This window comes from Platalea leucorodia, assembly GCF_965183815.1.
Source record: "Platalea leucorodia genome assembly, chromosome: 1".
Taxonomy (NCBI): domain Eukaryota; kingdom Metazoa; phylum Chordata; class Aves; order Pelecaniformes; family Threskiornithidae; genus Platalea; species Platalea leucorodia.
The window spans coordinates 168249001-168269263 of record NC_138823.1 but is presented as its reverse complement, the minus strand read 5'-3'; the positions used below and the strand labels follow the sequence as shown (position 1 = coordinate 168269263).

At 48.5% G+C, this 20263-nt stretch overlaps 1 protein-coding gene across 1 annotated transcript in view; it reads left to right on the top strand.

The window, feature by feature from the left end:
• Positions 1–20263, top strand: part of MAP4 (microtubule associated protein 4) — a 168324-nt gene that overhangs the window by 144166 nt on the left and 3895 nt on the right. Inside the window, exons 14-22 of the mRNA XM_082314095.1 lie at positions 796–1008; positions 2489–2666; positions 6199–6258; positions 6421–6743; positions 8917–9045; positions 10585–10677; positions 15144–15225; positions 17235–17347; positions 20082–20259. Coding sequence (XP_082170221.1) covers positions 796–1008; positions 2489–2666; positions 6199–6258; positions 6421–6743; positions 8917–9045; positions 10585–10677; positions 15144–15225; positions 17235–17347; positions 20082–20259 — 1369 coding nt within the window. The remainder of the gene's footprint in view (positions 1–795; positions 1009–2488; positions 2667–6198; positions 6259–6420; positions 6744–8916; positions 9046–10584; positions 10678–15143; positions 15226–17234; positions 17348–20081; positions 20260–20263) is intronic.

Sequence of the window (20263 nt, the reverse complement as noted above, 5' to 3'; positions counted from 1 at the left end):
GCTGCCGTTTGTGAGCCATTTTGCTGAAACAAAGACATCCAGTTAGGAAGTGGCAAACGACTCAGCCTGTAGCAGTGTGACAACTTCATAAATTTGTGGCAAGCTTTAAATTAATTCTCTGCTTGGTATTGGTGGTGTAGAAGGAGTAAACATATATGATAACGCTTCTGCTACACTGATACCCTCCTAGTTGTTTGCAACACATTTACTTGCACTACGATTGGCATTCAGAGATCTTGCTCAGGCTCTGATGTTCTCTTATTTTAGAGCTGTTTATGCAACATGGGACACCTGCTTTCGGAAGCTTGCAAAACCCAAACCCAAACCCTTGGAGCAGTGGTGAGGGCAGGGGGTTCTCGGTCCCCTCGAAGGCAGCGGGCGCGTGACCGCTAGAGTTGATCAGATGAGGCTTTAGAGCTTGCGATCCGTTGTGTGCGTGTAATTGGGAAGCAATGTCCTGGGTAGCGCACGCAGGACTAGATGCCAGGAACACCCAGTTACTAATCCCAGCTTTACCAGCGATTCCTTCTGTTGCTTTAGATGTCGCTGGAATAAACCCTGTTCGCTTTGAATTGAGTGGCAAAGCTCCGCTGGGCTCCGAAGGCAGCCCTCTGCTGCTGCTTCACTTTGGTCTTTTTGTTACGCTCAGAAAACAGAAAGCTAATTATTTTTTTGTTTAATTTAAAATATCATTTTTACGTTCTTGCAGCTCAATGTTTTGGTTTACAATGCGCTATTTTTTTGTTGTATTTTTTTGGTTTTATACTGGATTTTGCTTTTTGAAAAAACATAAAGCCTGCCGCATCCACATCATCTACCAAGCCTGCAGCAACGAAAGCCAGGCCCCTGTCCGCTACCAGCCCCAAGCGGCCAGCCTCTGCCACGCCTGGCCCAAACAAAAAACCCACGAGCCCCACCGCAGGTCCTACTTCAGCCACTACTACTAAACGCCCAGCCACCAGTACTACACGTCCCTCCACCTTAACTCCAAAAGAGACCAAACCAAAGGTAAGAGACAATTTGCTTTTGTGCGGGAGCTCCGAGAACGTATTTACATGTTAACTTACCCGAGTCTTACCCAAGAGCCAGACCACCGTTCTCGTGCTGGTCATGGGAGCGTAAGACCAGGAATGCGATTCGCTGTGTCACGAGAGCGGCACAGTTATTAGCATCGGCTTCCATTAACCCACATATGGCATCAAGTCCCAAGCATTTAGTTGTGTCATCGCAGAGGAGAAAATTAAACTTGACTGTATTACCACGATTTTCCTTGTGAGCTGTCATGAAGTACACAAGATAATTCTTTATTTCTTTCCGTTACTAGAGGAGGAGGGTTTTTAAAATATAGATACACTGCAAACATAGGATAAGTCTTAAATCCAGACAAGAGCATGGGAAAACTGAATAGAGAGCTTCGATATTAATATTGAGGGGGAAAAAAATCAGTTTGAACACTTCAGCGTTTCCCCCTGCTTGTCTCTTGATGATGTCTGGTCTTTATAAAAGCTGTACGAAGATAACTGACAATACGCTTACGTGCTGAGGCAATATGGGAGGTTTGTGATTCTCCAATGAGAGAAGGTTTGTGGACGGTTCTTGCATCTTAAAGCTGAGGTAGGGCATGCACATGTAATGTTAAGAATGGGAAATGTCCCTTGAAGCTTCCCTGTGTTAACTTGTGATATTATATAGCAGAAGAATTCAAATTTGAAAGGGAATGTTAAAATCTATTTCAGAAGCTTTCAGTTGATGTCTAAATGCTAGCGTTTCTACTATGCGTTTAAGCTTAAATAACTGCATTTGAGTGTCGTTTAAAACTAACTAAATAAAAATAACAAAAAAAGTATGAGAGCACAGACAGAAATCTGTGCTTTTTCTGTGCTCCAGTGTCTTCAGTTTTAAGTTTTTGCATGATTCTGAATCCCTTTTTGACGAAAGCAAAACCTCATCTCGTTTGTTTCCATGCATTAACTCAGTGTTTTAATACTTAAGAGATCAGTCAGTTGACAAACAAGTGACTTAGCAGCGACAGACATGAAGTAGTTCTCCAAGTGAGGAATGAACCGCAGACACCTAATCCTTACGTCCACGGTGTTTTAATAAACGCCGCCTTAGCTCGGGAAGCGTTTCTGCTCATGAAGGAAAGAAATCTCTCCCAGAAGCATTGCTGGTGGACTGAGGTTTTCCATTTTGTTCAGAAATCAAAACCTCCCTCACATCTGTAAATGGCTTCTACACATTAATGCCGAAACAGATCCGGATTCTAATATTCAGCCGGGTCTGCGCTCTGTGTCCTGCATGCAATATAGTCGGTCACTTCTGTGTGCCTTAATTATATTTTTCATCTTCTGCATTATGTGTCAGTGGTGCCTAGCTTATGTGTTTAAGAATTTAAACAATTTCAATTTATTCTGGGCTTTTTGTTGGCAAACGCTTTGAAGAGACTGTCAGTGAGATCCTGGCTTTAATGTAGCCCGTTCCTTTTCAGGTTGCAGATGCGAAGACCACAGAGAAGCGGACCTCACTTTCAAAGCCTCCATCATCTGCCACTCCTAAAACTACTGTCAAGAGCACCCCTACCACTCCTAGGACAACGGCGGCATCGCCAGTCACCGCAGCTGCTGCTGCGAAAAATACTGCTGCTTCTCCACCGAAGAGGCCAACGTGTAAGTGTTCTGGCTTTGCCTCAGCTCTCTTTCGAGCCAGCTGCCAGTTTCTGTTTGAGTAGCACCGTTGGTTCACGCTGTGTCTTTCTCACGTATTCCGGTGTGCTGACTGCCTTGTCCTGGGTTTAGGTTATCCTGTGGCCCCATCAGTGTCGTCTCCTAATGAACAAGCTTATGATCTTCAGGTTCAAAAGAAAAAAAGAAAAAGAAAAAGAACAACCCTTGAAATGTAGTCACTTAGGGGAAGCCGTAGCTGCTGGGAACCACTGCTTCTGAGAGGCGCCAGCTGGCCTCCCCGTCAGCCAGGGCTGACTCGAAGCTTAGCGACAGCTGAAATCTCAACCCTGTTAATACGAGGCAAGACCCTGTGCCAAGGCACGGAGACCGTAGGTCAGGCTTTTTTCTCTCCAGGGCTTCCTCTTCCGAAAACAAGTCTGAATGACCTGTAAGGCCAACTTGGACCAGCTCTGTGTGATTCGGGGTTAATACAATTACTGAACATGCTTGATTTCAGAAAAAGCGTGCTATTACCTCTGTATTTTGCCACAGTAACAGTTAGAATAAACACTACAACCAATTTAAGACTTGGGCAAAGCAAATCTCCTGAAGAGGGGTTGAAGCGCTCAAACTAATGCATCTGAGAGACAAAAAAGGGTGAGCAGAAGTGGAGGCTTTTTCCTAGTGCAGGAAGAATTTGGAGCTGAAATCACATCAGCTTCATCAGAAAACTGTATCCCACTCCTGCTGTTGCCGAAGAGGGAACTTCCCGTGAGTTTAACACCGTCGGCATGAAACATGAGCAGCGTATTAGCATCATGAAAACAGCGTTTTCACTCATTTTAATGGAGCTTGAGAGATTTAACGTCAGATAAAAATATAGTTAAATGTTCTCAAGTCTTTTCAAATGACTAGACCTCATTGGCAAAATATGCCCATAAACATGTGAAACTAATAATACGTATTGGTTGCTTTGTTCTATGGGTCCCAAAGCATGAATTCATAGCCTGTCTTTCCCAAAAGAACAGTAGTGTGTTAACTATGTTGAAATATATTGGGCTAGATGTACGTTCCATACTTTATGCTCCAGGGGAAAATAGAATTAATCCTGCGTAGAGGGAGTGTTGCGCTTTCCAAGAGCCGTGTATCTTAACTGATCTGTGGACATCCTTGTAAAACTCATTTTGTGTGGTCTTTTATGCAAACCGTAGCCCCGGATGCCTAATACGTTTTAATGAGTTCAGTTAATTCCTCCTTCCAAAATTGAGACACAAACAAAGAAGTGTTTTCTGATGACATTTGAAAAGAGATGGAGTCGATGATGCAGAGATGCAGGAAGGTTGTTCCAAGCGGCAAGATGTACAGAGGAAGAGGCTTCTGCACCAGCGAGGGTGGTGGGACACTGCCAAGGCACAGGGAGAACTGGGTGGGCGAGGGAGAGATGAGGTCAGCTGGAGAAACTCCAGCAGGAGCGAAAGCGGTTTTGTCTGGGTCTGGAAATGCGCGGAGGAGCTGTGAACGGTAAAAGAGGGGAGTCCTGTTTTGGAAGAGGAGAAGGCAAGGGTGTGATAGAGGATGAAGAGTGTTGTGGGGCTGAAGGGGAATCGCAATGAGCCAAACGCTAACGATTCCGTTTAGGTAGGGCGTGTGCGACTTCAGCTGGATCCATAGATGTGGGTGACGGAGAGACCGGGATCTCTTCTGATCGCAATTCAGTTTCTCATTACCTAGCATTGAGACGGATAATCCGTTTCTGGCTAAAGATGATATTTCAGGAGGACATCTGCCCTTGCTTTTCAGGTTCAAAAGACAGCAACCCTTACTTCCTTGTGGTTTGCTCAAATGTTTTGTTTAGTTTCTTCTCACTATTTTAAAAAATGTGTGCCTAGTGGCTTGTTTTGCAATTCTGTGGTTTCACTTTTTCAGGTATTAAATGTCAGTCACTTTCTCAACTAAATGAGAGCCACGGGCTATGTGGTGCTTGACTTTTTTGGGGGTTTGGGGTTTTTTTTCCAGTTCCCCCCCCCCCCCCCCGTAAAAATGACTCTCATATTTGTACAAGACCACCTCTCTGTCTTTCAGATCAGCGTCTTGGACTGTCATTATAGACCATTTTCCCAGTAGCTTTATCATTCTCCGGATTTTCAGCATCGCATGCCAATACATAGACAAAAGCGTGCCAGCATTTGGCTCCCCACTCACACGAGTAGCAATAACAAATCTTTTATACATCAATGTCACGTATCAGTCCCTTCGCCTTCATACAAAACTGAGCCTGTTCTGTCCGTGCGGTTTTCCCAATTAAAGTTGTGGGCTCAAGGACTGAGATTGGGTTGGTTCGACAGGACCTTTTCTGAAGTGTTCGGTATTAATTATATATCTGTCCTTTAGGCCTTATTAAATTATCCAAATGTGTTTCATCTCATTAGCTAGTATCTTATCTGTGGGGTTTAACTGAATGCTTTTTAGCAAAGTCTGGATGGAGTGATCCAGACGAACTTGGCCTATAGTTACCTGCCGCTTTTGCTCGCTCTTTTCTATATTGGCATTCCAGGAAATGCCCTGCCAGCTACTTGAGTTCATCTAAAAATCTAAGACTGTTAATGGAAATTAAATATTAGAAGATGGGGGTTTTCATAACTTCAAACTTAGATTTTTTTTCCATTTGGTGTTTGTTTCTAATGTTGCCTTCCTTTGGCTATTGAAATGAAGCAGATTTTAGCCAAAGTTTTCCGTCACTGATAGTAAAAAAGCTGGAATTTCATTATCAAAGAGCTCTTTAAAGTAAGGCTCTGTTTATATTTTTCAGTCTGTGATTTTTCCTTGCTCAGCTTTGTGTATGGTTTTATTCTGCTTTGAGAAACGCAGAGGCGTTCCTGGTCCAGACTGTCCTCTGTCTGTGGGGAATGTAATCAGGTCATGATCGTTGGGCTTTGCCCAAAGGCGGCGTCCAGTTTAGTGATTGATTTTTGGTTTTATACAATTACAGTAGGGACCAAAATATGTGCAGTAACTTCTGTGCAAGAAAATCGGCATTGGTTAGAACTGATCTAGCAATAATACCAAGGTTATACATGGACAAATGTGGGTTTGCTTTTACTATTTAGTAAAGAAAGGAGCTTTAGGGGGCTTTTTTGTTTCGTTTTTTAAGAAATTAAATTGGGACGGGATTAAAATAACGTTAGTGAGTGCTGTCAGATTCAGGAGGTTATTTTAAGAAAAAAACAACGTGCAAGCCGTACCCCAGGTGTGTTGCATCACTGAACGGTGAATTGATCCTTTTGCTGGAAAACATGACCGAGTTTTGCCGTTAGGATGAGGACCGCCTCAGCCAGGGGTTCAAAGGGAGCGGTTAATTCGTGAGATGCTTTATTTCAAGCAGCACGTTAGAAATGGGTAAAGAGGACCGTCGGTACGTGAGGAGCTGCGGGGAGCCCCTGCCCTCCCGGGGAGGCTGGGCCGGGATCCCAGCTTCTCATCGGTGCAGACTGGCTCCCGCTCTGGCATACTTACCCCTCTGTTTTGTGTTGGGCAGCCATCAAGACTGATGCAAAGCCCGCGGATGCCAAGAAGACCTCTGCGAAGTCGCCATCAGGTAACCTTGTTCAGCTTCCATCTAAATCAAATCCTCCTTGTTCCGGGCTGTGTTTAGTAAGCAGGCCACCGCACGTCTTTAGGACTCCGAGGAAGTTTGTATAAATGGCCTCTGACCCATCTTTTTCCCCCTTCCCTCCAACTCTCGCTGTGATAATTGCAGCAGACTTGAGCCGCCCTAAGAGCGCTACTGGAAACGCAGTAAAAAGTAGTGCCACCACTCCGTCTACCACCGCCTCCAGCGCACCTACTTTACCTGGAGTAGCCACCAGTCGTCCCAAAACCAAGCCTGCTGCAACCAAACCCACCGTAACCTCAACCGCAACCGCAGATGCTAAAAAACCAACTGCTAAGGCTCCGGCTAAACCCAGCACTGTTTCCAAGCCACCTCGCCCGACCAGCAGCGTTTCTGCTCCAGATCTGAAAAATGTACGTTCCAAAATTGGATCGACAGATAATATTAAACATCAGCCTGGTGGAGGAAAGGTGAGTTTCTTCAAATTTGATAACAATAGGTGCTTTGAAACCATAGCTCTTAAGCGTTATGGGTGCTCTTTGCTAATTTTGGTGGCTGTGTCCTCACTGCTCTTCTCATTTATGCTCTGCAGAGCTCCTCTGGGTTCTTGGTGTACGCACAAGGCATTAACAAGGCAGCGATAGCAGTGTACAGAAGGAATCCGCCTTAAGAGCCTTCATGGCGTTTACTGGCATACGTACAGGAATTCAAAACTCCGTGGTTCTGTTTTCCTGTCGTACATCTTGCCATAGAAACTAGCTGGTGTTGAAAGCTCAAAACCTTCTCTATATTCCAAAACTTTGCCTTTGAATAGAGGAATTGAATCTGCTGAATGGTGCAGAAGGTGGAATAACGCACTACGATGCAGGAAATCTGGATTCAGGAGCAAGTTCCACAGCACCTTTCCCAGGTCTAGGAACGGGGACTCTGGTCAACTTGTCAGGCCTAAAGCTGCTATGAAATGGGTCTACACGCGCTGTTCTTTGGGTCACTGCTGGTGGCCGCAAGAAAAGAAGAGGGTAGTGTTGAATGAGCCGTAGGGAAAAGCATGTACATCGATGTAACTCGAGGCTCTCCATCAGTAATGGTCTTAAATTACACTTTCACTGTGAATATCTACCTGACCAAATGTGTTAGCAGCCTGCCCGTAGTCAGAGGGCTTTAATTTCCACAAAGTGGAACAAATTTGCCCGCTTATCTTTGCTGCAGGTCCGCAGTAATGAATAACTCAGCATATAACTTGAATCTGATGCCAAGAGCGCACATTTCACGCTGGGAGCCTTCATCTCCTCTCGGGCACGTTAAAGTCGAGGGCGTTCTTGGGCTGTGGTGCTGTGCGTCACAGACAGCATCGATGCAGCATGGATCTGTTCTTCAGAGTTAAGAGTGTCTCAGCGGTACGGTGTCAGAGTACAGTCCTCGGAGCTCAGAGGGCTGGAGGACAGAAACTTCCACTCCCCAAAGCAGAGTTTCTGGAAACGACAGACCACGTCTGCTGACAAACCCTGAGGCGAGCGGGAGGGTGACCCTCTCGTGTGCTGCGTGTTGTGGCTTGAAACCCCGGAGAAGTTCAGAAAGCCGCCCGCCAGCTGGTCAAAAAGAACACCTACGGTTGTTCTCTTATTTCAGACGGCTGGGGTTCGGAGGATGGCAGAGCTTTTTAGCTTACGGGATTATTGTGTCAGTTTAAGGGAATTTATTTTTACATTTCATTGTACTGTCCTTTATCTTCTGAATATTTTCATAGAATTGTTAAACCCTAACAATTGTACTTTGAAGAAAATTGTCCTTTTCATAGTCTTATTTTTGCTGGGATGTTTTTAGAGTATGGGAATGCCTTAGGAGTGCCGGGGGGGTTGTTTACCATTCTGTTGCTGGTAGGTTAGTGAAATACAGGATTTGTGCTGACCCCCAAAAAATGCAAGTTCTGCCGCACGTATCTGGATCTAGATTAGCAGAAGAATGGATATTCTTGGGTAGTTGCTGATTTTTTTTTTTCTTAAAAACCTGTAAATTTTCATTCCGTTTTCTGCTTAGCTGGATTAGCTAGGTCCACCTGCATTTGACCAGTAAAAAACTAAATCGGCTGTTGATCTCAAAGCCCGAGTCAGATCAGCGCGTGGGTGCGAAATCAGAAATGCTCAGCGTGTCTGTACCCAGCAGAGCTCGAGGGCAAAGCGAATCAGCCAGTGGGTGTGTTTGCCTCTGCGGTCTGCATAACGTCCTCCACGTGAAGGAGGTGGTCCCGTGCTGCTCTGGGCTTACGAAAACATTGAGTTTAATATTGTGGCAGAATATAATGTACTGGGGTCACCTGGAGACCTGCCACCGTGGCCATTGGGGAACTGATGGGATGCCGATGAAGGGCACCTAGGAGCTTTTGGAGAAATGGAGAACCTAATTATTGCTTTGTGACCCCAGGGTGCCTGTTTCATCCCGTGTCCGAGCGATGTTGCTGCCCCTCCGCCCCCTTAGTTTTATTGTTCCTGGGCACGGGATTATACTTTGCCTGAGAATTACGGCATGCAAGAAGTTCTCCTGGGTAATCTGTGCCTGAGTTTATCTGGGTAGCTTGTGTTCCCGTACTCTCCTGCCCACACTTTTGCTTTTGCTGGTTGAAATCATCCATTTGTCTCCATCTAGGGGAAAATAGAGAAAAAGCCAGAATCAGCCGCTGCTGCACGAAAGTCTGAACCCAATGCGGTCTCTAAAATGGCTACTACTAAAACAACCGTATCAAAAGAGGGTGCCCCAAAACAGCCCAATGGGAAAGTGAGTTTATTTCAGACTTTTCTCGGTGGGAGGCGAAGGAAAACATTTCCATTTTGGGTCACTTTCCCTTCTCTTCAGCTCTTCTGCTTTCTCCTGTCAGCGTCACTCTTCGTTGCACAGACACTTTTCCAATTCTTTCTCGTAAACCCCGAGATGTTCAGTTAGGCGCGTTCGGAGATCGCTATCGTAGGTATCTCCTCCGTGCCTGCTGTAAATGTAAATGTGTTCAGAGTCCTCCATTTTCACCTTTGGGTGGATAGGCCTCACTTTGAGTCCGAGGTTTCCCTTGAGACCAGGTCTCCGTACACAGCCCTAGTTTGTAACTGGGAAGAGAGCGCTTTAGTTCAGCGCTGCTCGCTTTCCTTGCGACTGCAGAATATTAAGGACTTAGCATCTTTCCTGCAGCATTCCCGGCCCAGTAGTATCAAACCTCTCTAACTCCATGCATTGGGCGGTCACCCTTCGATGGGTGCTCCGAAGCTGTCGTGACACGGTGTTTCAGCGCAAGCGGATGGGGAGCGAGGCAGGAGTGCTGGTTTAATTCAGATATTATCAGGCAGAGCCTGTTAATGAACGGACGGGGTTTGTACCTCTAGAGAAGTCAGTAAACCATTAGAAACCGCCATGGCACGAGTACGTCTTCAGAGCTGCTGTTGCACTGAATCCAGCCTTTCTGAACTGGCTAAGGAGCGTTTGGGAACCTGCTAAAGCGAGAATCTTGTGGTGATTCCTTTTGTGCTTCGAATTTATCACCTCTTTCTAGAAAGTACCCTAGATACAGCTTCTGCCACGTTTCGTGCTGTGTTAAATAACCCCCAGACTAAACACGTGTCGTGACTAACCTTTGTAAACACGGGCCTGTTACTCTAACTCCGTTACTGCCGTTGTGAGTACAAGCTCACTTAGCATACTCCTTTTGTACTTTGAAAAAGTCCACATCGTTTTAGTTTAAAGGAGAAGCAATTTAGTTAACATAAGACTCTCAAAATTTAACTGAAGGTGTGGCAACCTTCATCGGGAGAATTATTTCTCAGTCCGGGCTTTACTGCCCGGAGGTTTTGATAGATGTTACCGGAGTCAACCCAGGCGAGCGGCAACAAGGTGCGGATGCCGAGCGGTTCCTAGCGCCGTTGGAAGCGGTGGCCCCGTGGCTTTGATCCGTGGAGGAAGGAGGCAGCTGAGCCGGCTCTCCCCGCCCGGCGGCAGCGCTCCCGGGAGCTTCGCGGGGGACAGGGGTGAACGCGGCCCTTCTGGCAGGCAGGCGCCCGCCGCTGGTGCGGACCCGGGGGGTAGACGGAGGAGCGGTCTTCACGGTAGCGCTGACGCTCTCGCACTAACACTGTCTGTGCAGCCTCTTGTTTCGTTCACTTTTTTCTCACTCTCCTCCTTAGTTGCTTTCACACCTAGTACTAAAGTCGGATTGAGTTTAACACGACTCCTTGTTTATCCACCGTGTTAGAGCGTCCGCTCCAGCCTGCCGTATGACAACTCTAACCAGTCCTCTTCCCTTGTGTTGTTTTCCATTCTGTAACATTCCAGGTCCAGATAGTCTCCAAAAAAGCGAACTACAGCCATGTTCAGTCCAAGTGTGGTTCCAAGGACAATATTAAGCATGTCCCTGGAGGTGGGAATGTAAGTATGGGCTCTGGGCAAGCTGTCTTTCTACTAACTCCTTCTCTTGTACTATGTTTTTACATGTCAGTCTCACGAATGCTGTGTTTCAGGCAGAAAGGTGTGGCAGAGTTTCAGGGCTTCTGGAAATAATGTAGGCTGGAGAATTCCCCCCCACCCCTCCCCATGGGATGCCAGGTTGAACGCGCGTGTGTTGTTTCATAGTACTACAAATGCACCTGACCTATTTCTCGCATGGTTTACGAGGTATTCATGACCGAATGTAGGATGTGCACATCGTTGACCCCAGGAGTTAGTTCACCATGGATTCCCTCTGCGGTCGATGGAGGCACCGCATCAGTCCTCTGACCCATTTTAGATGTCTGATTTTTTTAGATGAAGTGAATGGTGGCCTAGGAGCGCCCGTTACTCTTCGCCGGCCAACAGAGCAAGCCTGCGTCAGATTAATTGCACTTCTTGTTTCACAAAGAGGGAGACTTTGAAAAAGGAGGAGGAAAAGACTCTGGGACTTAATCTTTGAGCTGCGATTAATTTCTAAATTTAAAGGCTACTGGTATCTCTGGCAGCAGAGTTGAGCTTATTAAAATAGAAAGCTAATCTTGTAATGTCTGTGTACTTGGTTTGGTGTATTATATCCTGAAAGTGTCTGGCAAAAACCCCAAGTTAACTATTTAGATACTAAGCCTTTTGAAAACATGACTATAGTTTGGCAGGCTTGTTTCCTTGTGGGCAAATCTGTACTACCTTAACAAATCTCTGCTAGGCTGTTTGTACTAGGGCTAGTCTGCAGAAATACGAAGATTGGATGGTTTCAAAAAGATGCTGAAGTACTTAAGCCCAAGGAAGTGTTTTCCATTGGTGGTTAAATATGCCGGCTTCCTGAGGAGGGTTGTCCAGCTCTCACATCTTGAGACGCTTGCTCTGGGCCCGAGTGCCAGCATCGGTGAAACTCCCTGGATCCTTGCTCCGTGTAGCGCTCAAGGTGCAAATATGCAGTTTCTGGGGCCGGACTCACTGTTGCTGCATGGCCAGCGTGTTCTCTTCCATGTCTGGGTCAGCGGACGCAAACGCTGCGTAGGTCTGACTACGGTGCAGACTGCTGTGGCCGCTGTTCTTGGGAAACACATATGCGTATTTGGCTAGCTGGCTGAACCTTTACGTGACCAATTCTTCCTTAAATCTTTGCAAGAGGCAACCAAATCTGGGTTCTTAACAAGCTTGCTCCCTGCAGGTTGGTTGCCAAGATGGTAAGAGAGGGATGTTGAAGTCACAGATGCGGCGTTCGCTGAACTACGCGTGACTCCCCGCTGAGAGTCGCTGGACACGCATCCCTGCTGCCCTCCTTGCCGTCCCGTTTGGGATTCTCACCAGTGGTGGGATTTGCCGTTCTGACGTGATATATCCATGACTCACCCCATGTTTGTAGGAGTGCATACATGCGTGTATGGAGCTTCCCGTAGACATCCTCATGCAGGAGAATTCTCTGTGCCATAGAAAGAAAGAACTGATGCTGAGACCATCATGTCAGTTAGGTGCCCTCGTAATATTTTTTTAGCTATGCGTATTTCTGTTGCTACTGCATATGTCATCTGGTTTTGTCACCCGCGTTTGGAACAGACTGTTTGTACATAATCAGTTCTGTGGCAGAAGTCCCTTTGGCTTTACTGTTAAAGAGCAGCTGTTGTAACTTAGCTCCTCATGCACGCAAAGGAGCTGGATTTTATAAGCCACGTTAATTTTGCCACTCTTACCTTGTACAGCCTTTTCGTGGACAACGAGTCTCGCACACGCTTTTCTGTTTTTTGAGGCCAGCAGAAATGTGCTTTAGATGCGGGGGATGTTTTTCTTGCTTGCTTAACTACATTGGTGAACTCTTCTTTCTTCTACTTCTACCAAACCTGTCCTTTCTTCTTTGCTGTCCTGTCCTGGGGACATTCCCAGCTCCCGGGGACACGTGTGAGCCTGCGTTGTTTTTCTCTTCTTCCACATTCTCCTTTTACCACTGCACTTTTTCTCCTTGCTCACCTACTTAAGCTTTTTTGCTTTGAGAATAAAGCGCTGCTTATTTCCAGGTTCCAAATGCCCCCAGACCAGCTTCAGGCGGTCCCTCCCAGCCACCCACCGCCCCCAGCCCCAGCGCTGCCTGTACCGATGTGAGCAGATGAGGCGCAGCGGCCAGTCTGGCTTCCTAGAAATATTCATTTTTATATCTGCGCGCTCCCTTTGGGGCACTGTAATATTAGTGTCCTCTTCCAAGATGTTTTCTTGTTCAAATAGTTACAGTGATCGCTTCTGATAGAGGACTTCCCCACGTTTAATTCCTGAACCGCATGGCTGATGGGGATGTCTGGAAAGCCCCTTGTTCTGGTCTGTGGCTTCAGTTCAAGCTTTTAGGAGTCCTGTGGACAAGAGCTGTGGTTAGCAGCAAATTGTGATTCAGCCTTAGGGCTGCTCTGGTAGAAGCGATGGCCATCCTACCTGAGTGGAGTGGTTCCTAGCTGGTACGCTCTGTTCGGGTACCCGTTTTGCCTTCTGTACACAGAGGGAATTTCTTCTCCCCTCCAAGACACCCAAGAAGACGTGTTCAAAAGCGGTAGATGTTCCTACTCACATTATATTTGCCAGAAATATCTTGACACAAACATAGTTAGGTTTCCTGGGTAAAAGCTTTTGTTGTGCTTTTTGTGTGTGTTTTCCCCCTCTCTTTTTAAAGACAGCAACAGTAAAGAGGCAGATTTTACAAAGTGCAGGTAGTGTACACGTTGTTGAAGATTTAACGAGGTGATTGGGAAGGTACATATGTTTCTCTGCCCTTTGGCTTGACCTGTTTAGAGGGATTGGGAAATGGTCAGAGAGAGAAAATCTAAAAAGAGATGAGGATCACGCTTCCCATCTGAGCCTCTCTATCAAGCTTTCAGATCTAAAGTTTATTTCTGGCACCGGAGTCTGAGTATTTGTAAATGCAAGCCCAAGCCTTTAAACGTGTCTCCCATTGCAAACGCAAACCAACTAACGCTGGAAATCTTACCAGAAATACGCTTCCATTTGGGTATAATTGTGTGGATGAAAGGTGAAATCATGAGGAGTGAGACCATGAGGAGTCAGCTGGGTATGCCTACCCTAGCTGATAGCAAACGTTGTTATCTTAAAATGCATTCTGTGAAATAAATTTAGTTTTATTCCAGTTCCAAGCAAACAAGTGCTCATAAAAGCTGTAGTAACTTTACTAGCAGTCCCCAAGAAAATCAAATTCAGTAACCGTGATCTCACCGTTTCGGAGCGTCTGGTGCCACTGAGTCAGGGTACAAGAACGTGGAACAGCGTAGCAGGAGGCCGAACTGTGCCGTTCTACTCGTTCCGAGCAAACAAGGCAATGGGGCTTTGACTCATCCCTCTTCGCAAGAGCTAGGAGGAGTCATGCTTCCTGAAAAAGATGTGTTGCGAATTATCACCATCGTTCTCGATAAGCTTTTAGAGTAGCTTGTAAGTGAATGATTTCTTGTCGCATTCAAACAGAAAGATTTTCATTTTCTCTGCGAGGCGATCTGCAGCAGAACTCTCTGTGCACGTAGGTGCCAGCCGGTGGCTGCTGACACGATTGGGAGAGGTGATCCTCTCAATCAATTTGAGTAGTAATCAAATTTTGGTAGTAATCAATTTTGGTAGTAATCAATTTGATTACTACCAAAAACACCCCAGATTTTTCCCAGGGAAAGTTATAATGTCAACTTAGTAGGGGTTAGACCAGATGACCATAAGTTCCTTCTGGTATAAATTATCCTGTGTTTGTATGAAGTGAAAGATCTCCAAGTAGTTAGACAAGAAGTTCATTCCGGAACAGAGGAATTTTTCATCCACCTGGAGCTGCAGGAGGAATTTTAACGATGTCAGAAATGGGGCTCTGTACAATGCGCTTGGTCCAGGTGTCGGAGATGAAATGGTTTTTGAGCAAACCCACAAAACCTGTGATGTTGACTCCACCTCTGTCCTACCCCAGAGAAGACGCTTTGCCCCAAATTCAAACCGAGGTCCACAAACACCATGCTAGAATATTGGGCTCAATGACTTGGAAGAAGGTAATTTCCTGAGTTATGAGCTCGTGATTTCATGATTGCATCACCGAACGCTTTTTGCATTGAAGGCTTTCTATGCCAGTATCAAGTCACTGGTAGAATGAGGTTAAAGGAAATAATACTGGAAAAAGCATTTCCTCTGCTTTAGTTTTATCCGGTCTCAATTTCTGTCTGCTCACATTAACCACTCCTGGCTGGTGCAGGCCCTTAAATACTGCTGAAGCCGGCTGTAGCGTCTGCATGCAGCGGCTGGGAAATCAACAGGAGAAAATCATGCGGTAGAAAAGGGCTGCGGGTTCGTTAGGCGGGACCTGCTGTTTGAGGTGGCCCGCTGGCCTCCAGATGCGCAGGAGATGTTTCTTTGTGTTGAGTTGTTTCTTTTTGCCTCTCTAGGTGCAGATCCAGAACAAGAAAGTTGACCTTTCCAAAGTGTCCTCCAAGTGTGGCTCTAAAGCAAATATCAAGCATAAGCCAGGTAGAAATTTTACCGTTTCCTCATGATTTGTCTGCAGATGTTGCAAGTCGTTTCAATATAGTCCTGGATTGCGACTGGAATAGTTGAAGGGTTTGTTGCTTTCAGGGAGTGTTTCTAGAAGCACGGACCAGCTTCTGAGCAATTCCTGGTGGTTTCATCAGCGGAGAAGGGGCTTAGGAGATGTGGGATTTCATCTTGCCTGTGAAGATAATCCACTGCTTCGACTCAGTTATCTTTTTTCCTCCCCATTTGGAAAAAAAAACAAAAAAAAAAGTGGATACTATTATAGTCTGGAAGCTTCATCCATGCTTACAGAGGGCTTTGGGGCTCTCTGAACCTGTGTGCTGCGGAAGGACAAAGTAACTTCCCTCCAGTTCTTCAAAGCGGATAGAAGGGTCTTTTCAGCCTTCAGTTCAGTAGCAGCTCCTGCCTTATATAAACCACTTCTGGCTCCTTAATGACACTGCGGGATGGGCGTGCAGGACTTGTCTGCTCCCCGCTGAGAACACAGCGATTGCTCTGCGCGAAGTCCTGCGAACCTCAGGTTTCCTAAGCAAGCGCTGACCAGCCCCCGCTCAGCTGGAGCACCGCGAGTCTCGAGCTCGAGGCACTGGGGCTGCGGGCAGGTTGTTTGAACCGTACCTTTGTAGCCTCCTGAGGTATGGTCAGTTCACCGGCTTCTCCTGGTTTGTCTGGGTCTGAGGACAGTTATCTGCCCAGGAAAACCCCTGGCCGTCAAACGTCCGTGCACGAGGGACAAGTCCACTGACCAAAGCTGAAAACAACTACTACAAGCTTGTCTTTGTCTGCCCCTGGGAGCTTTCTGCGCCCTTTCTGCCAGCCCCTTAGGTTGAAAGCAGTTCAACCTTGTACCCCGAGCACCACGGCTCAGTGCCTCAAACCGTGCTCCCGCTTTGAGAACGTGGTGCCACAAACATGACCTCTGTTTATTCAGTGCTCTGTAATAACAAGCTGTGCACGACAATAACTGCTCTTGTCCAGGGCTGATTAAAGCAGAATAATCCATCCAGAATTATCTGTTGTCGGATGTTTTAACTGATTTTGTTAGACCGAATCCGTTGGCTTCCATCATTGGCCATGCCAAGCTTCCAGAGTGCTGAGGACTGAGTATTCCGCGGTGTCACTGGGAAGCAAAGCTGTGCTTAGCAATACTTAGGGTTTTTTGAGAAACCTACTGGAATACGGACTGCATACCCAGCCGTATATATTAATGGGAACTGCAGTATTCTAAAGCTAGGAAAATCTTGCTAGAAATCTAGAGTTGTTTTTCTGACCTTCATGTTCTCCGGCACCTGAAGTGCCCATCCAGTTCCCGCGCTTGGCTTCTCCCTGCCGGCACGGCTGCCTCCGGAGCAGCTCAGGCAGTGGCACGGGGTCTGTGTGTCGGGGAGGAGCTGTCGGTCCAGGCAGTCGCACAACTGCCAGCAATGGAGTAGAAGCGGGAACAGATAACGAGCGAAGGAAGGCAGATAACGAAAAGGAGCAGAACACGTCCCAGCGCCGACGACTACGCAGATGGGCTGAGCTGGCGGAGACCTTGGCGAGGGAGCGGGATAGCAGCGGGCGGCTGGCGTTAGCCGTCAGAAGCGCACCAGCGCGGGATCGGGTGGAAGTGGCATTTCACACCTCTGCTGGGGGAGGCGCATTCATGAGCAGAGGCAGTTGGCATGCGGACATCATCCGGCCCGTCTGTCCGGACGCCTGGAGCTCCCCGCCTGCGGGCACCGCCGGGGCTTTGCTCTGCAGCCCTGCTTGCTTGCAGTCTCGCTTGGCCTGCGCAGGTGGAGATCACCAGCTTTGGTCTTACTGTTTTTTAAACTGAACCTTAACTGGAGAGAGACTGAGGCACTAAATGTGTTACTTGGTCACGTCCCTCCTCCAAAGTGCGTTGTGTCCCCAGTGGTTCCTTGGTGGGGCTGGGAAGGGGACAGATCTCAGGTGTGACCGTTCTGGAGGCATTAATAAACTCCTACACAATCTCGTTCTAGGGGGAGGAGATGTCAAAATTGAGAACCAGAAGCTGAACTTCAAGGAGAAGGCCCAAGCCAAAGTGGGTTCTCTGGACAACGTGGGACACTTACCAGCAGGAGGAACCGTGAAGGTGGGTGCAGCAAGCTCTGGCACAGCAGGGTAGGGTTTAAATTTGGTTGTTCTTGTCCTGCTGTTGATGCAGTGCAGCTTCTCCACCCCCAGCCTTTTATAGCCATCTACTTATTTCTGTGGCCTCTGTTGTCGGCCCCAGGAGTAAGTATGAGCTGAAAAGGAGAGCGCTGTGAACCAGCTCCGTGGCCTGCGTGGATGGGCTCCTGCTAGGTGTTACGCAGAGGGCTCGTACTGCCCATCTGCATCCTTCCGCGAAGAATCGGAGAGCAGGGATCGCTCTGCAAGCTATCAGCCCAGCAGAGAAGCTGCCTCCGGCCCTTCCTCCTTTCTTTACCCCCAGTAAAGCTGGTGAGAGCGAGGCGCTCTGTGCTGGGAGACAGCACCTTGCAGCTCTTGGGAGCAGCTTTCAGCCCGTAGCCTGCACTGCAGCCCAGCCCAAAGGCCTTTCTGTGAGGATAAAAGATTGTTGGGCTCTCATTGCTGTGATTCAGCGCTTCTCCCCGTGAGAGCATAAACTGCCCCCAGCCTCAGCTCTGCAGATTGCAGGTCTGGCTTAGGGGAGGGAAAGTACCCCCGCTTGAACGGCCGCGCGAGGGATGCGTGGGCTTGACCTCTCGCGCCACGTAACGATGAGAGCGGCGCTGCGGGTTGTGTTTAGGTAGTCACCGGTGCTGGGGCTTTTACGTAAAACACCGCTGCTTCTGAATTGGCTGCTAGCACTGGAAGTGGAGAAAACAATCCTGTGCCCCAGCGTCAGAACTGTTAAAATATGACTTAGGCTTTGCCCCCAGCAGGATAGACACGGTGGGGGAGAAACCCCTTCTAAACACTGCGTTCCCTTGGTTGTCCCAGCATTGTTTTGTTTCAGCACTTCTGTGTTGTGGAAGGGTTTAGAGTTCAGCCGGGTTGAGCTATTGTGCTAAATGCCCCGTGGATCTGAAAGAAATAATCCCTGTCCTAAAGAGCAGATCATGCAGCAGAATTCACAAGTATATTTAGTATGTGCTTAATCATCCCCATTAAAACGAGGCAAGAGGTGACTGCCAGAGTATTTGCTGGGGACACGTCAGGACTCTCCTGTCCCCAGTCCTTTAGGTATTCAGCCTGTCAGATCGGGGTCAGTGAAACGCCGAAAGGAGCTAGAGAAGCTGCGGGTGTGCTGGGAGGGATAGGGGACGTTCTGTAGCGGTGCCTGCCCGTTCCAGTTTATTGGGGTGTCTAGGCCCTACACCAGTGCTATTTGCTGGTAACTCGGGTTTTCACTGAAGTTGTAAAACCTTACCTGTTCAGAATTAGTCTGATTTTTTTTTTTTTTTTTTAATATTTTTCCCCCATCTCCATGGGTGCAAAGAGTCTTTGTCGATGACGCTCTCCTCCAGTATTTTTGGGGCTCTAATATTTAGCCTTGCAATACAGAGACCGAATCCTTTCCCTGTTGCCTCCCGCAGACCTCAGCCCGTGCTGCCGTCAGAGCAGGGGCGGGCGGCCCTCAGGGGCTGGCCCACGCGTCCAAGAGGGCTGCCTGCTCTCGCTCCGCTGCCCTCGGTGGCTCTCACGGCGGCGCGGGGATCACCCGAGCCCCGTGGCTCCTGCAGAAGCACCGAGATACCGGTGCTGCTGCCAGTTCATGGGTGGGAACTTGGGCCCCAGAAGGAAGGCCGGGTGGTTTTGCTGCTTGGCGAGGAGGCGGGTGCAGCGGCAGCCCGTGGCTGTCTCGCGTTGCTGCCTGGGCTGCAGGGAGAGGGCCTGACTTGGTCTTGAGAAGAGCTCAGCAGCCTTATTCCCCCTGGAGGAGACTTTGTGGGGCAAGGGCACGGGGTAAGAGCAGAGCTGCTTTGGGCTGGAGGGTGCCACCCTCTCCCCGTACTGCTCCCGACCGAATGTGGCAGCAAGGGGATGTCCTGCCCGGATGGGTTCCCGCAGCCGGGCTGGTCCAGCGTGGCATCTTCTCGGCTTGCCGTGCCCCGCAGCGTTGGTGGTGCCTGAATGTCTTTCCAGCAACTCCGCGTTACTCTCGGCAGGGTCCCACCGGCACGTTAGGCTCTTCTCTAGCAGCAGTAGGACTTAGCTCTTCTCTAAGGCAAGTAGAAGTTGGTGACTCCAGGTGGGATGACCAGCTATGATAGGAGAACAGACCAGGACAGAGTCTTCTCTAAAGACTGCGCTCCCACTTCATAGTCCAGCACCAGAATCAAGTGAGGATGAGGTCCTTCGTGCAAGCTTTGGGATCCGCTGTGCATCATTAGGGACTGGAGTATAAATGTGTCCCCAAATAACGGAGGCTGCTTCACTGCGATGTACCCAAACCACCCGCTTGCTTTTGACCCCGTAGCGCTCCGCTTTAGTCCCGTCAATGTGCCTCGGTCTGCCTTTGCCTCGGCCGTCCTCCGTCACCAGGGCCTTACAGGCGTTTGGGGAGAGGGTGCTGAGCTCCGGACCCTGCGGTCGGAGACGCGGCAGCCGTGCTCGGACGAGCTGGCGGGGAGCAGCGCGGGGCCGATGGGTCTGTGGGGACCGAAGCGCTGTGAGAGGCTGGAAAGCTGGTCAGGATGGTGGCTTCCCAGGGAGCGGAGGGGCTGCTTCCCGCTTCCAAACACCCCCTCGTCCCCGCTTGTGTCTCGGCAGCTGGGGAGGGCAGAGGGGGCTCCGGGAACCCGCACTTCACCCCCCTGCACCCCCATCTTCTATTGACTCGTCCCTGTCGTCCTCCCCACCCCGTTGTCTCATTGTAGGCTGAGGGGAGCGTGGAGCCAGGGCAGCTCCCGCCAGCCCCTCAGAACGGAGAGGTGACAGCGGCCCAGGCAGGCAGTGAGATGCGGGAGAATGGCGTAGGGCCGGCGGTGCCCACTGCCCTGAGCGGTGGTGACCAAAGGGAAATTCAGAGCTTCGAGACTCAGATACAAGAAACAAGTAA